We start from the raw sequence: 13,669 nt of genomic DNA on the forward strand, positions 1-13,669 counted from the left end.
AAGAAAGAACAAGAATAACACTACATGTGCGATGATTTAATTTACCATTCCTCGGATCTAATCAATCTGTTCAATTTTCTCTAAAATGCACACTGACTTAGATCATTGACATTTGCTCATGCTGCAATGATTCTGTTAGCTGGTAAAAGAAACGTGTATTTTTTGTTTCTCAAAAAACATTGATTTCTGTTCATATTTCGTTAAATAGGCACTATTGCATTCCTACAAATCTCTGGATTTACAATTAATTGTTGGATGTTGAATTGAAAACTATAATATTGCGAAGTGTCAATTGCACTGTGCTTAGGCAGCAGATCTGTCTCAAAAAATCACAAGAAGGTTGTATGCAAAGCCACGACCGCAAGGTTGAAGTTGAATACTTTTACAAGAAAGATAACCCGGCTGCTTGCGTGTCAGTCATTTTGACGTGGGACACGTCTTTGTTTACTATACTGGGATGCATTCTGTAAAATTGGAAATGAAACGGGCAAATGTTGCGTCAGATTTCAAACGCTAATAACAGCATAACCACATGATGGATAACAATAACCAATATGTTGTTGGATAGATAAAATGTATAACAATTTTGTAATGTGTTAATTATCACTCTAATTTCATTGCTAAGCGGTAAAATTGATAATAATTTCAATAACAAATTTACGCGAATAATGAACCAATTACATGCGAGCATTCCTAGCACAGACGACGTGAATGGACACCATCCGTTCCCTGTGATATTCCCTGTATCAATTTCGAAATAAAAATTGACAGAGTCACCCCGTCCCAATAGGTCAATTAATTTTTGCTTCCATGAGCTTAGACTAATATGATGTCTCGAAGGTAAAAGTTTTCCTAAAAGTTTGAAACAATACCCATCCTTGAGCAATCTCTAAACCTGCGTGTTAGGTACTGTAGAACCTAATAAAAACTGATGTCTTGAAAGAAAACATGCCAGTAAAAGCAACAGTACCAGTGGAGTATAGAACCGCAGATCTCTCGTCGTCTATGATTGCATTGGTACTCTTCTATTCGTACTGCAGCAGTACTATTCGTATTGCAGTGGTACACTTTTGTTCGTACATTTCTATTCGTATGCAATTGAGGAAAAACTACAATGCTGCTGTTGATGGTGATTGAAAGTTCATTTCATAAATATGATTGCCATGAATTACTCAACAAGAATTGTAAATTTTTGCAACGGATATTTTTTAAATTTTATCTTCGATATTCACTAAATAATCGTGACCGGATAGTATCGAAAGAGTAAATTCCTTAATATATACATTTATAGAAGAGTAAGAACCTGCGAATGCATGTGATTTTTTAGTTCATTTAGTAAGATTCGTACAGAATCTCTTTTTAAATTTCAAAATTGTTAGATGATATATTATTATTATATTTCCTGTCTTCGTAATACAGCGAATGTAGTTGCAGGCAAATGAAAAAATTGTCAAGCAAAAAATAAAAATGTAATTGTGGATTTCTACGATTTTTTGCTGGAACTTGTTAGGAATTTTGTTCAAAATATTTTCTTATGTTTTCCAATTGATGAACCTTTGTAAGGGCTTCCATATTATTTTGAAAGTAATATCCATACTATAGATTTGATTTAGTTAGAGTTAAATAAGACAAAACCAATCATTATGATAACGTAAGCATTATTGGATGTGGTTTTAGAGGATATAGAGATAATTCTGACTTTGACGCATTATGAGAAATTCTTGGTGCTTCTTCAACAAGCACGATATGCTTGTGCCTTTAACATATATTTTTGCACAAAAAAAAAATACTAAAGGCATAATATCGCCAAATATAAATGATATTTCTTCGAGTGTTGTTGAATATATTCCAAAAATTGATTTCCAGGGGAGGCTGAAAATAAACACATTGATTCTGTCTGCAGACTCTGTATATTTTGTAACAAAAAATCCCCTAATAACACTGTTTAGTCCCACGTCACCATTTCATACAACCCTAGGGCTGTATACCTTGTAGTATTTTCTAGTAAATAAACGTTGACCGTTCATTGGCAGTATAGTAATTTCTTTTTGTCTGATATTTTGAATGAAGTTCATTGAATATTTTTAAATTTTGTGCAAATGAGAAGTTGAAGTGCTGCCGAATTGTAATATGCACATTTAATACGACATCATTAAACGGGAACGGAACAAAGGCTACGGTTATGCAGAACGTGAATGCCGGCGCGATGCGATTCGCCTTACCGTGGTGAAATGTACAGCTCTTTTTAAGGCGAAGTAGAACTATACATTTCAACAGCTCTTATATAGGCTCTTATATAGGCCAAATGATGCATTCTTAATTTACTAGGTCCATAACTCTGCCGACCGTGCTTGGGAAAGCGCGGTATAACGACCTATCAGATGTCGAATTTTGTGTTTTGACAAGGCTTAAGAGTTTTCAATAGTTCGAATGAAAAAATTGCAATTTCATGCATTTGGTAGGAATCTTAGAAGATTTTCTAATCGATTGCTGCAAAAACGAAGGAAATCCATCGAAAACTAACCGATTTATTAGCATTTGAAATTTTTCACACTTTTTTCAGTTTTAGATTTTCATTTCACATCCCTATGTAGCCGAACTTCCTGAGAGAAGTATTCTAATTCAAAATTAAATCTTCATTAATTCATTTGTTGTCCTTATAAGGACAATTGTTAAATTTATCATAGGATGTAGTGTTTATCTTACATCTCTGTGTTACCTTGACAGTGAGGACTAAGGCGCACGGTCAAACACAATAAGAAAGGTGTTTTCACATTGAAAACTAGACACGGCTTTACTGGAGAAAGTGTTGGCAAATGCATCTACCGCTAATACCACCACTATCATACGAAAGCGCGTCGTTTCATGTGGGGAATATCAACAACGAAAAATGACGCGCATCTAAGCATAACCCGAACTGTTTCACCGTGCTGCTCCCATTTACCTTTACATCGGCCTCAGGGAAGTACCGGCTGCATCTGCATCTACCGCTGAGGCTGTCACTATACTGCTATTGGTACCAAAAGCTATTAACTCTTCAAATAAGTGTTTTATTTGTTCTCAAAAGAACAATTGTTCAGTTCAAAATCGGATTTACGCAATCGCATCTCTGTAATATTACCGACAATAATATTCTTCTGAACAAAATGATTCAACTTTTCCATTAGGCCTCTGCCATAATAGACGCGAAAAGCGACGCGAACCGATTCGCTCGGCTGTAGGTTAATGTACAGCCATCAGTAGAGCTGTACATTAACCTACGGCCGAGCGAATCGTTTCGCGCCGCTTTTCGCGTCTACTATGGCAGAGGCCTTAGAGAAAGTTGCTTGCTGATGTATTCACTTCATGCAAGCCTGCTGCTGATGCTTCCCGCTACCACACTCAAACAGCATTTAGTGAAGGGAGTGTCGTTGCATCAGCTTAGCCTGCTTCTATTGATGCTGATATACCCGCTGCAACAGTTATGCTATGCATAGCCATGCCACAGTTGTGGCCGCTATCCGCTATCGATGGTACCCACTGCACTGCTCCCGCTGCTGCTAAGGTAGGACTGCTGTTGTCGCTGTTCAGAACTATTATGAGCGACTTCGACTAAAACAGGCCCTTATGTAGGGATGAAAATAGGAATGAATTATTTTACGTACGTGGTGGAATGATATAACTTGAAAAATATGTGTGACTTCATTCTAGCTCAGAGCGATCATTTGATAAGCTCCACCTCTTTTTTCAGTTTCTAAAGTTTTTCCTCAGTTTCGTAGCACGGATGCACAAAAATGATTTCTTGTGAACATTCTGTCGAGCCGGACCGATAGCACTCTCATTGAAGCAACAAAATAACATGTTTTGTGCCGTGTTGTGCAGCTTGGTTGAAGAAAATGTTCCCGTCCCCGTGTCGCATGTAAACAGATTATTGCGTTCAGTAGACAGTAGATAGTGTATCCAGCGAATAAACACCGATGGTGCTCTCACACACGGAACGGTTTTAACCCGTATCTCATTGCGGTTTGTAACATCAAGCGATTTCGTTTGCTCGCTGTTGCGTGTTGCATCATGTTGCAACTTGGCAGCTGGGAGACGACGAAATTCTGTTTATGCTGATTGATTGAATCGACTTCATATTAGCTCTGCATAGTCGAACTAACTGCTTTTGTGAATGCGTTCTAACAGGGCAGTTTAATATTGAATGTCGGTTATGCTGATCGCAGCCTTTGCGCTGCCCCTACAGTGGGGGGTTTACTAAATAAAGTGAAAATTAGACAACTTCAACAGAATTTGATTGCATCCCGCACAGTATGTCCGCTTGTGTTGATGCCAGAAAATTATTAACCTTCAACTATTTTTTTATTTGCCTTGAAAAAAGCATGTTGCGGTTCAAAATCGGTTGCTAAATACAACCTTTGAGCTGCCCTAACATTGGGGGAATTAAGATACACGGACAACATGCACTGTGGAAGCTATTTCACATGCAGTAAATTTGACGGGTGCGACAAATTTAAATTGCTAGGATGCAACACAGAATGCTTGTTTGCGTTGACAAAAATTATTATTTTTCAATGACTTGTTTATTTGCCTTGTAAATTGGATTTCCTGATGGCAATCTTCATGCTGCCCCAACACGGGGGAAATAATGGCTGTCTGGCGACACACACTGAGAAAAACCGCGCTGCTCCTGAGACGTGGTGACCAACCACAGGGCTAGTGCTGCTGTTAAGGAAGGACGACTGCTGTTGTCGCTGTCTAGAACTATTATGAGCGGCTCCGGCTGAAACAGGCTCTTATATAGGCCAAATAGCATGTTTTCAATTGCAAGGTATATGATCCTGTCGACCGTGCTTGGGAAGCAAGCATATAACGACCAATCAGAGGTCGAATTTTTCGTTTTGACAAGGCTTGGCTATTTTCAATAGTACAATAGTGTGAATAATAAAATTACAATTATCTTATTTTGGGAAGAATCTTAGAAGATTTTCCAATCTATTGCTGCAAGAACGAAGGAAATCCATCGAATACTAACCGATTTATTAGCATTTGAAATTGGACATATTTTTCACTTTTTTCGGTTTTAGATTTTCATTTCACATCCCTATGTAGCCGAACTTCCTGAGAGAAGTATTCTACTTCAAAATCTGATGAAATATTAATGTCATTGAGCTTGAGCTTGATTGATCACCACCGGTTGCCACTTCGTTACTGACCAGGATCGATTGGAGTTGTAAATCGAATTTAGTGATTACTGCTTGGGATTTAGCTTTTCGATGTGCATCTCCAATAACCCCTGCATGCTGATCAGTATCGACGCCTGCCGGTCCAGAACGTAGATCAAAGGAAGGAAGGAAAGGGGTGTTAGTCCGATACTTGTTGTTACTAGAGGCCGGATATACTCCTGCACACTCCACAAGCACCACGGGTATAGGAATTTTGTGTTAGTTGTCTGTCGCGTTTCTTCTCTACATACGATAAAATTCTTGGAGGTATTTATGGGCACTCGTGAACCTATCTTTTATGTATCTAAGACGTTTTGTTTCATTGATTGAGGATTTTAGGAGTACGACGGGAATAACGAGTTTTGTACTAATAGAGGAACTGACCGACTCTTCCAATTTTGAACCCGACGTGCACGCACTTTCCCGAGGTTAGTGTAAGATCTTCGATATATGAACTCACGAAAGCGCGCCAGGTGCCAACATGTTTGAAACCTTATATTTGCAGTGACGGGATACAAGCGAATCGTGGAGGTTAAGTAATTTCGGTTACCTTACGTATTGTACGACTCTACGCGTTTCTGCTCATGATCACCTTAATTTACCCATTCACGAATCAATGAGTAGCTTTATTTCGTAAGACGTTAAGCTTTATTCGGAAACTGTAAGCCGACCGCAGTTTTAGAGGACATAAGATCTACAACGCGTTTTGCTCTTGTAATATAATTTTCAAGAGTTGGTGCTCAATAGAAAACAACTCGGACGGATTCTCTAAGACCTCCCGAACATCACACTGTTACACCGTGCGATCATTGAAACGTAAAGCCGTCGTACTCGAAGAGGCATACTGTGCACAACCACGAGAGTGCGCGCGAAATCCCCGACAGGCCGCCTATTGCGAAAACAAGCTCGACGCGTTCGTTACTATAATGAACAAGCTATGCCCCTCATCTAATCTGTAAAATGGCAAAGTTGCATGAATTCGAAGCCCGTGAAACTTGTATAAGGGAACATATCCTAGTTCCAAATTTAATCACAAAACGCCGAGCTAATCACGATAAAGATAATGTCGTTGATGTCGTCACTTCGCCATACATGATTTCAGCGTAACTGAATAACGATTTTGTATAGTAATATTTGTCAAAAGCTAGGGGATTTGTAAAAGAAAAAAAGATTAAAATAAATAAATTAACGGCATGCCAAATATTACCGATGCCGGAAGTTTTGGTGATGTCATTTTTAAGTATCACATATCATACGCAGAGAAATGGCAAGTCAGTTTGAGCTAACTTTATGACAGTTTCATTTGCTTTCTGTTTTTAAATCGATATCGAATTCGTATGATCTCTGTTTCTACACCAATATTAAAAGATGTGAAAACATTTTAAAATTAACAAACCGATGTTGTACATTGGGACGTAATTTGTCAATGGGCTTCTTTCGTATAATGCCCGAGTATCCGCCAGTAGACGGTGCTCCACGCGTCCGTTTCTTTGACGCTCTTAGCTTTGATTCTTTGATCTTCATGTTAGGTGCGTGCCACATGCTAACAATAAAAAATTCGATATTTTTCCTTAACCACTAAGATTTTTAAACTCAACTTTTTCCGGTATTATTACGTTCCGGTTTTGACCTATCTTACGCATATTGTCCACATCTTCATTGAAATGCTTGAGGTAAATTTAACTTTGTTTATTATCAAAATTTAGGAACAATCTCTCTTGTTTTTCACATAGCACACGGTAGATGTTGTCAAGGATGGACAAGGAAATAGTTTTTGGTTACTGCGTATACCTACAGACGGAAACTGTTTGTTTGGTTCCTTAGTGAACCAAATAAACGGAATAACCCCAGTAGACGAGCGCTTTTCGATCCTCTGTCAACAGATGCGAATTAGAGCAGTTTCGGTCATACGGGAGAATCTGCCTCACTATTACCCACATCTGGCATCATTTGCGGCTGAACTGATTCCTGGTGAAGACACCGTAGTATCCAAAGTAGAGCGCTACCTGACTCAACTGGAACATCCCACTTTTTGGGGTGGTTCTGAGTGTTTGGCTGCTCTATCATGTTTTTATGGAGCTCTTTTCATCGTGCACCAGGACAATGCGCAGATCGAATTTCGCCCTCATGTCATTGTCGAGAATATGAAAGTTTACCATGTGTATTACCGCGGTCATTCTGGAAACAGGGTACACTATGACAGTGTGTTGTGTATTCGCCCTTCAACACTCTGTCCGAATCCTGATTCAGCTGATGTTGTAGCATTGAATTCTGGACGGACACTTCGAGTTTGTTGTTTGGGAGATTATCGGTCTTCACAATTTCTGTCTCTATTCCACCAAATTACCCACTGCATCGCTACCGAGACGGAGATACTTATTTTACGTGGTCTAGTGGCGAGCGAGATCGACCAACACCCGCTGTTATATTCGTCCACCTGCGGTACCAACTGTCACACTATTCAGGAAGCTTCTATATTTACCAATAACCTCCGAGTAGGCTTGCATGATGGGGCGCAAGCTTCATTCGTTATTTTAGCCTCACTGCTAAAGGCTCGGATCTACGTACATGACACCAACGGAGAATCTTTAAGATACGACTCTATTAGCACGGAGCCCGTTATTACATTACATATTTTGCATGAACCTAGTAACATCCTATGCCCATATGCTAGCATACTACATTTTAGTGAGCCATTACCAATTGCAATGTCGAATTCTTCAATGACTGATCCATTGCTACTTGCTGGTGCGGTTGCTCATAATACAATTTCTAATTCGCAAGAGTCCTTTATTGATCCCGTTATAATTGATGCCAAGCGTGGTCTCCGCTTTGCCTCCCTAAATGTAAATGGTTGTCGAGTCTTTGAAAAGCGCAAGTCCTTGGATGCATATCTTTACTCACTACATGTTCACATCGCAGTGCTTCAAGAGGTGAATTTGGATTGCCTTCAGACATCTACAAGCAACTTTAGATGGTTTTTGTGTGAGCCAGGAGCAGGGAGGAAGCGCGGGTTGGCTATATTAGTTCGCATCGGAGCTCCGATTACTGTGCGCGAGATGAGAAGCAATGATGCCAATATACAGCATTGCGAAGTTAAATTTAAGGTAACTTGATTTAATTCTTCATATGACAAAGTCATTTTGAATATTTGCTCTCTCAAGGTTGCTTCATCGATTCGGGAGATAACTTTAATAAATGTCCATGGTCCTAATCGCCGTTCTGAGGTTTTTTTTCGAAGCTTGGTTCTTTGTTAAGTGGTATGAAAAACCTCAGTCGTGTCATTATCGCCGGTGATTTTAATTCGCATCTCAGCAACGCTAATCTTTCTAATCAGGAAAAGCTATTGATCGGAAAATATGTTGGTCACAGTCAATTCAATGAAAATGGACTTCAAATGAAATTGTTTTTATGCTTGCACAATATGGCAGTTAGAAGTACTCAGGCAAATGCTAATGCTAGCTTCAAAGTCACCTGGAAGAACGGTAGGTCTTCAAGCCAGGTGGATCATATACTAACGTCCTCTGATTCTACTCTATTCCTCACCCATATGCGATGTACTCAACCCCACATCGTTACTGATCATAAGCTTTTGCTTTGTGATATAGGAGAGAGAAAACAACCTATTGCTCCGAAACATATGGTTCCCACACAAGTCCTGTCTAAACATAAACGAAAGCCACAAGTCGACGTGTCCCACTTGAGAGAAGAAAATCTTAGGAAACGATTTGAAGAAGAACTAGTAAAAACCAGTCGTCCTTGTCCAGCCAACAATGAAACCATCCAAAATAGTTGGAAACGCTTGTGTGAAAAAATCAATAAAAGTGTCGATACTGTATTAAGAGCTAAAACCCGTTTACATGTGGATCGGGATTGTCGTTTGGCACAGGCACATGTAAAACGTTGTGCTTTTTGGGCAGGCTATTCTTATCAGCCAAAATGGAAGTACAGACTGATTGAAGCGAAAGAAACCCTAAGACGCAATCTACGAGAGTACGAAGAGCGGCAAATTACAGATTTTTTCAAAAGTCTCAACAGCTATCCAGCCGGAGACCGCATCAACAAGACATACAAGTTTTTGAAAAATTATAAGAAGCGAAAAAACTTTCGCGGCTATGTCTCTAATATTCGCAATAGTGATTGGGTTGATGAGTCAAATGACGCATGCCTTATCCCGAAATTGCTTGACGAGCCTTCGACTGAATCCTTACCGGATCCACCTTCCGTATCGGATGTTACACGGATTGTCCTAGGCTTGAAGAATGGGAAAACTCCGGGCCTAGATGGGTTATACGCTGAATACTTCAAGTACGCTGATTCTCAAGCCATTCTTGAGTTGCACCAGATGCTGTGTCGGGTTTGGACTGAAAACATTCATCCAACTGAATGGAAACATACGATTGTTGTACCGATTCCGAAGATCAAAAATCCGAAGTGTGTGAAGGATTACAGACGAATATGTCTGAGCAGTGTGGCCTATAAAATATATGCCATTTGGTTGCTAGAGAAGCTACAAAATATAATTGGCCCCTTGGGTGTTCACCAAGCTGCATTTTTAATAGGTCATTCAACAATTGATCACCTTCACGTCGTTCAGAGAGTTTTACAGGAAAACTGGAACGCGGGAAACCCATTGATTGTGATGTCACTAGATATTGAGAAGGCATTTGATAGAGTGTCCCTAACGTCGTTACCTGCTATACTTCGAGGTATTATTTAGCAGTAATTCACCATGCCTTTATTCATATTACTTTCCATATAACAGCTAAAGGTGTTCCCGTTTGTATTGTGAACCGGGTATTAGAGTGCTTTCAAGACGAGCAACAGCAGGTTTTGTGGCAAGGACAGATGACGAGACCAATAACTAGGAGGCGCGGAATAAAGCAGGGATGTCCTCTTTCTCCGTATATTTTCAACATCATTATGGAAGCCGTATTAGAGTCGGTAGAGGATGAGGTTCCGAAGCTAAGATTAAACCAAGAAAAGCGAATTTCTTTCCCTTTGATATTAGCTTTTGCTGATGATCTTATTGTCATAGCAGAGACTCGAGAAGATCTCGAGTTAGTGGTTGGAAAGCTAACTGAATATTTGGCATACGTTGGTCTGAAGCTTAATAGGGACAAGTGTAAGGTGTTGGTGCGACAACCCATTGGGGAGCCTATTGAGTCTATTGACATATTGGGTACGATTTATGTAACGACCGATCCGCTGAGATACTTGGGAATTTTTCTAACTGCTAAGTTAGAGCGCCCCATGACAATACGAACGAGATGTCGTACCGCCGTGCGAGTATCGAAATCAATCTTGGGATTTTTGCGTGAATACAGACCTACATGGCAATTGGCCCGGGTGATATATGAGTCCGTCATCGCACCCTCGATGTTGTATGGCACGCAAGTGGCTGTATTGACCAAATACAGTCGCCGTTCTATACGGGGGTACGAAAGCCAGATTGTACAAGCAATGGCCGAATTATGTCGCGACACTGTAGGATGCATTCGAACAACTACCTCTCTTCTACGCCGGAGGAGAATAACTAAAAAAATTCGCATGTACCAAATGCGATGATTAGGACATATTCGCCGTCGTCCGTCCAGCCATCCGATTCGTGTGGCAACACGTCTAGAAGCACCTTGCTTGAGACGTTGCCGACCGAGCTATACGTGGAAAGACATGGTGAAGCAAAATATTTCCAGGTATAATGATCTCACATATAGGGGTTGGTGCGAATTGGCTCACAACAAGAACGATTACCACAAAAGGTTGATGCAGATTTTCGAACAAGATGAGTCTGATGCCAGCGACTGGGGTAAGTCAAACCAATATTGTGCTCCCACTCTACTTTTTCTGTAGACTTCAGAAAAAGAACAACAGACTCACATAATGCGTTTGCGGCATTATTAAATGATGACTATTATCTACTGGTTTCAGAATCTGATCAGGAAGAAGTGGAAAAAGTACTCAGATGAACCGCAATCGCGAACCAAACACTCTATGCAAGGACCTACTTTCGAGATTTCTACAACGCTGAATTAAAATAAACACCAGATTTTTAATTTTATTCATGCCTACTTTAAAAGGCCACTATCTGAGACTTTCAAGTATTTAAAATGTCAAAATTTGGGTAATTTGCTTTTCACTACTCTTCACAATTTTATTAGTGTCGGACGTGCTAAACTTTATAGTCTTTTAAGGAATGCCAAACACAACATTGTATCCTAGGTACAAATAGTTGTTGCTAGTTGTTTCCGAAAAATGTTCACTTTTGCTTAAAAGCCAAAAACAATCTTTAGGTCAATCCGTTTTAAAAATCACACTCAACCGAAGGTTCTCAGAACTCACTGTGCTCGCAAACAGATAAATAAACGCACTGAAAAAAGGTAAACAATTCGAAGATCTGCAATTTATAGGCAAGTCCACATCAGGTGACTCTACTTCCCAGATGAAATATTAATGTCATTGAAGCGAAAATTTCGAAGCTCCGTGTACCTACCAATTTATCATTTAATTTCAAACGTCTGTATGTATCTTCGCGCTTCGCAGTTGGGTGATATTCGATAATGCCCAAAGCCCTGATAACTGGTGGCATTAAACCTAAAATATGCATATTCTCGCATAAACAGCTTTATGTCACATGGTCACGTGAAAAAGAATTGGTATCATGTATGTTTGAAAAAAAAAAAAGATACTCAAAAAATGGTTGGCCATTAGGTTTTGCGAGAATTTTTGTTCAGGACAAAACCATATTGTCACTATGCCATGGCAATAACGAAAATCAACTGGAATAGTTATAAAACGTTAAAAACCAACCCTTGATATTTCCCGCCCTTCTGAGATTCTGAGAGGTTTTCTGTGAGTTTTATTTTTTTTTCTTCGCCTATCGTTTATTTGACACGGCACAAATACAATTTAATGTTTAACGGCGCCAATTATATCGGATGACTTAAAATCTTTAAGCAAATTTTTTATACTCGCTGCCGAATACGAGCTGAAATTAGGTCTATCTTAAAACTAGCATATATTTTTCAATTATTGTTTTGTAGTTGAATGGTCGTCTGATGGCCCATGAATGGTCGTCGAATGGCCATGAATATGCAGCATGTATGGATTTGTTCTGCTAAGCCACGATGTTATGAGCTGGGACAGGGGCTTGTAATCCTCGGGTCCTGGAAGTATTGTGCGGGGTTCAGTTGCTGGTTATGGTTCGTTGTTGTTGTTCGCTGTTGTTCAAGCCAAGATATCACGAAAGGCCTCGGGTTCTCAGGTCCTGGCGGATTCGTGTGGGGTTCAGTTGATGATTCCAAAATCGAGGTCTATGACGTGTTCTTGCCGTTTTGTTGAATGTGGATGGAAAGGAATGGGACTAGACTGGAGCGTGGATGGATTTCAGGAAAATGTATATAAGGGACATGTAGGGTAGGTCACGACTCGCCAAGACATCACGAACAGGAACAGCTGGTCCTCTACCCTCGGCCCGGAGGGAAGTTATTCCTTTAGACCTGGCGTCACGGTGTACAGGGCATGACCAAACAACGTGCTCTATGTCGTGATAACCTTCACCACAGGCACAGATACCACTTTCCCCGAGCCCAATACGACGGAGATGCGTTTCAAATCTATAGTGATTGGACATAAGCCGCGACATCACGCAAATGAAATCTCGACATACATCCAACCCCTTGAACCACGGGCTCGTCGATACCTTGGGGATAATGGAATGTAACCACCTTCCCAGTTCCCCTCTAGTCCAAGAATTTTGCCAACTGATGATCGTATTCTGACGTACAAGTGCGAAAAACTCATTAAAAGCAATTGGTCTTTCATAAATTTCACCGTGTGTTGCGCCCACCTTAGCCAAAGAGTCCGCTTTCTCATTACCCGGTATCGAGCAGTGAGAAGGGACCCACGCTAAGGTAATCTGATACGATTTTTCGGATAAAGCACTCAAATGTTCCCGTATTTTCCCCAGGAAATACGGAGAGTGCTTAACACCTTTCATCGATCGGAGAGCCTCAATGGAACTGATACTGTCCGTAAAGATGAAATAATGGCCCGTGGGCATTTTTTCGATAATCCCTAGGGTGTACTGAATTGCAGCTAATTCTGCGACGTAAACAGAAGCAGGATTATCGAGCTTATGGGAGACGGTTAAATTGTTATTGAAGATACCGAAGCCAGTGGACCCATCGAGAAGTGATCCGTCAGTGAAGATCATATTGTCGCAGTTGATATTTCGATATTTATTAGAAAAAATCTTGGGGATCTGCTGCACGCGTAAATGATCCGGGATTCCACGAGTTTCTTCTATCATGGATGTATCGAAAAACACAGTAGAATCAGAAGTATTTGATAAGTTGACACGATTTGGAATATTCGAAGAAGGGTTAATATTTTGGGACATGTGATTGAAATACAATGTCATAAAACGGGTTTGAGAATTAAGTTCGATTAACCTTTCAAAATTT

General features: G+C 40.1%; 1 protein-coding gene across 1 annotated transcript; it reads left to right on the forward strand.

The window, feature by feature from the left end:
• Nucleotides 1–8,628: 8,628 nt before the first annotated feature.
• LOC129717197 (uncharacterized) lies at nt 8,629–9,924 on the forward strand. The gene has a single exon (XM_055667049.1). It carries the CDS (start codon nt 8,629–8,631, stop codon nt 9,922–9,924), a length of 1,296 nt encoding a protein of 431 aa, XP_055523024.1.
• The last annotated feature ends 3,745 nt before the right edge of the window (nt 9,925–13,669 follow it).

This window comes from Wyeomyia smithii, chromosome 1, assembly GCF_029784165.1.
Source record: "Wyeomyia smithii strain HCP4-BCI-WySm-NY-G18 chromosome 1, ASM2978416v1, whole genome shotgun sequence".
Taxonomy (NCBI): Eukaryota; Metazoa; Arthropoda; class Insecta; order Diptera; family Culicidae; genus Wyeomyia; species Wyeomyia smithii.

Coding starts and splice junctions, on each gene's coding strand:
- LOC129717197 (XM_055667049.1), top strand. CDS start 8,629: ATGGCAGTTAGAAGTACTCAGGCAAATGCTAATGCTAGCTTCAAAGTC.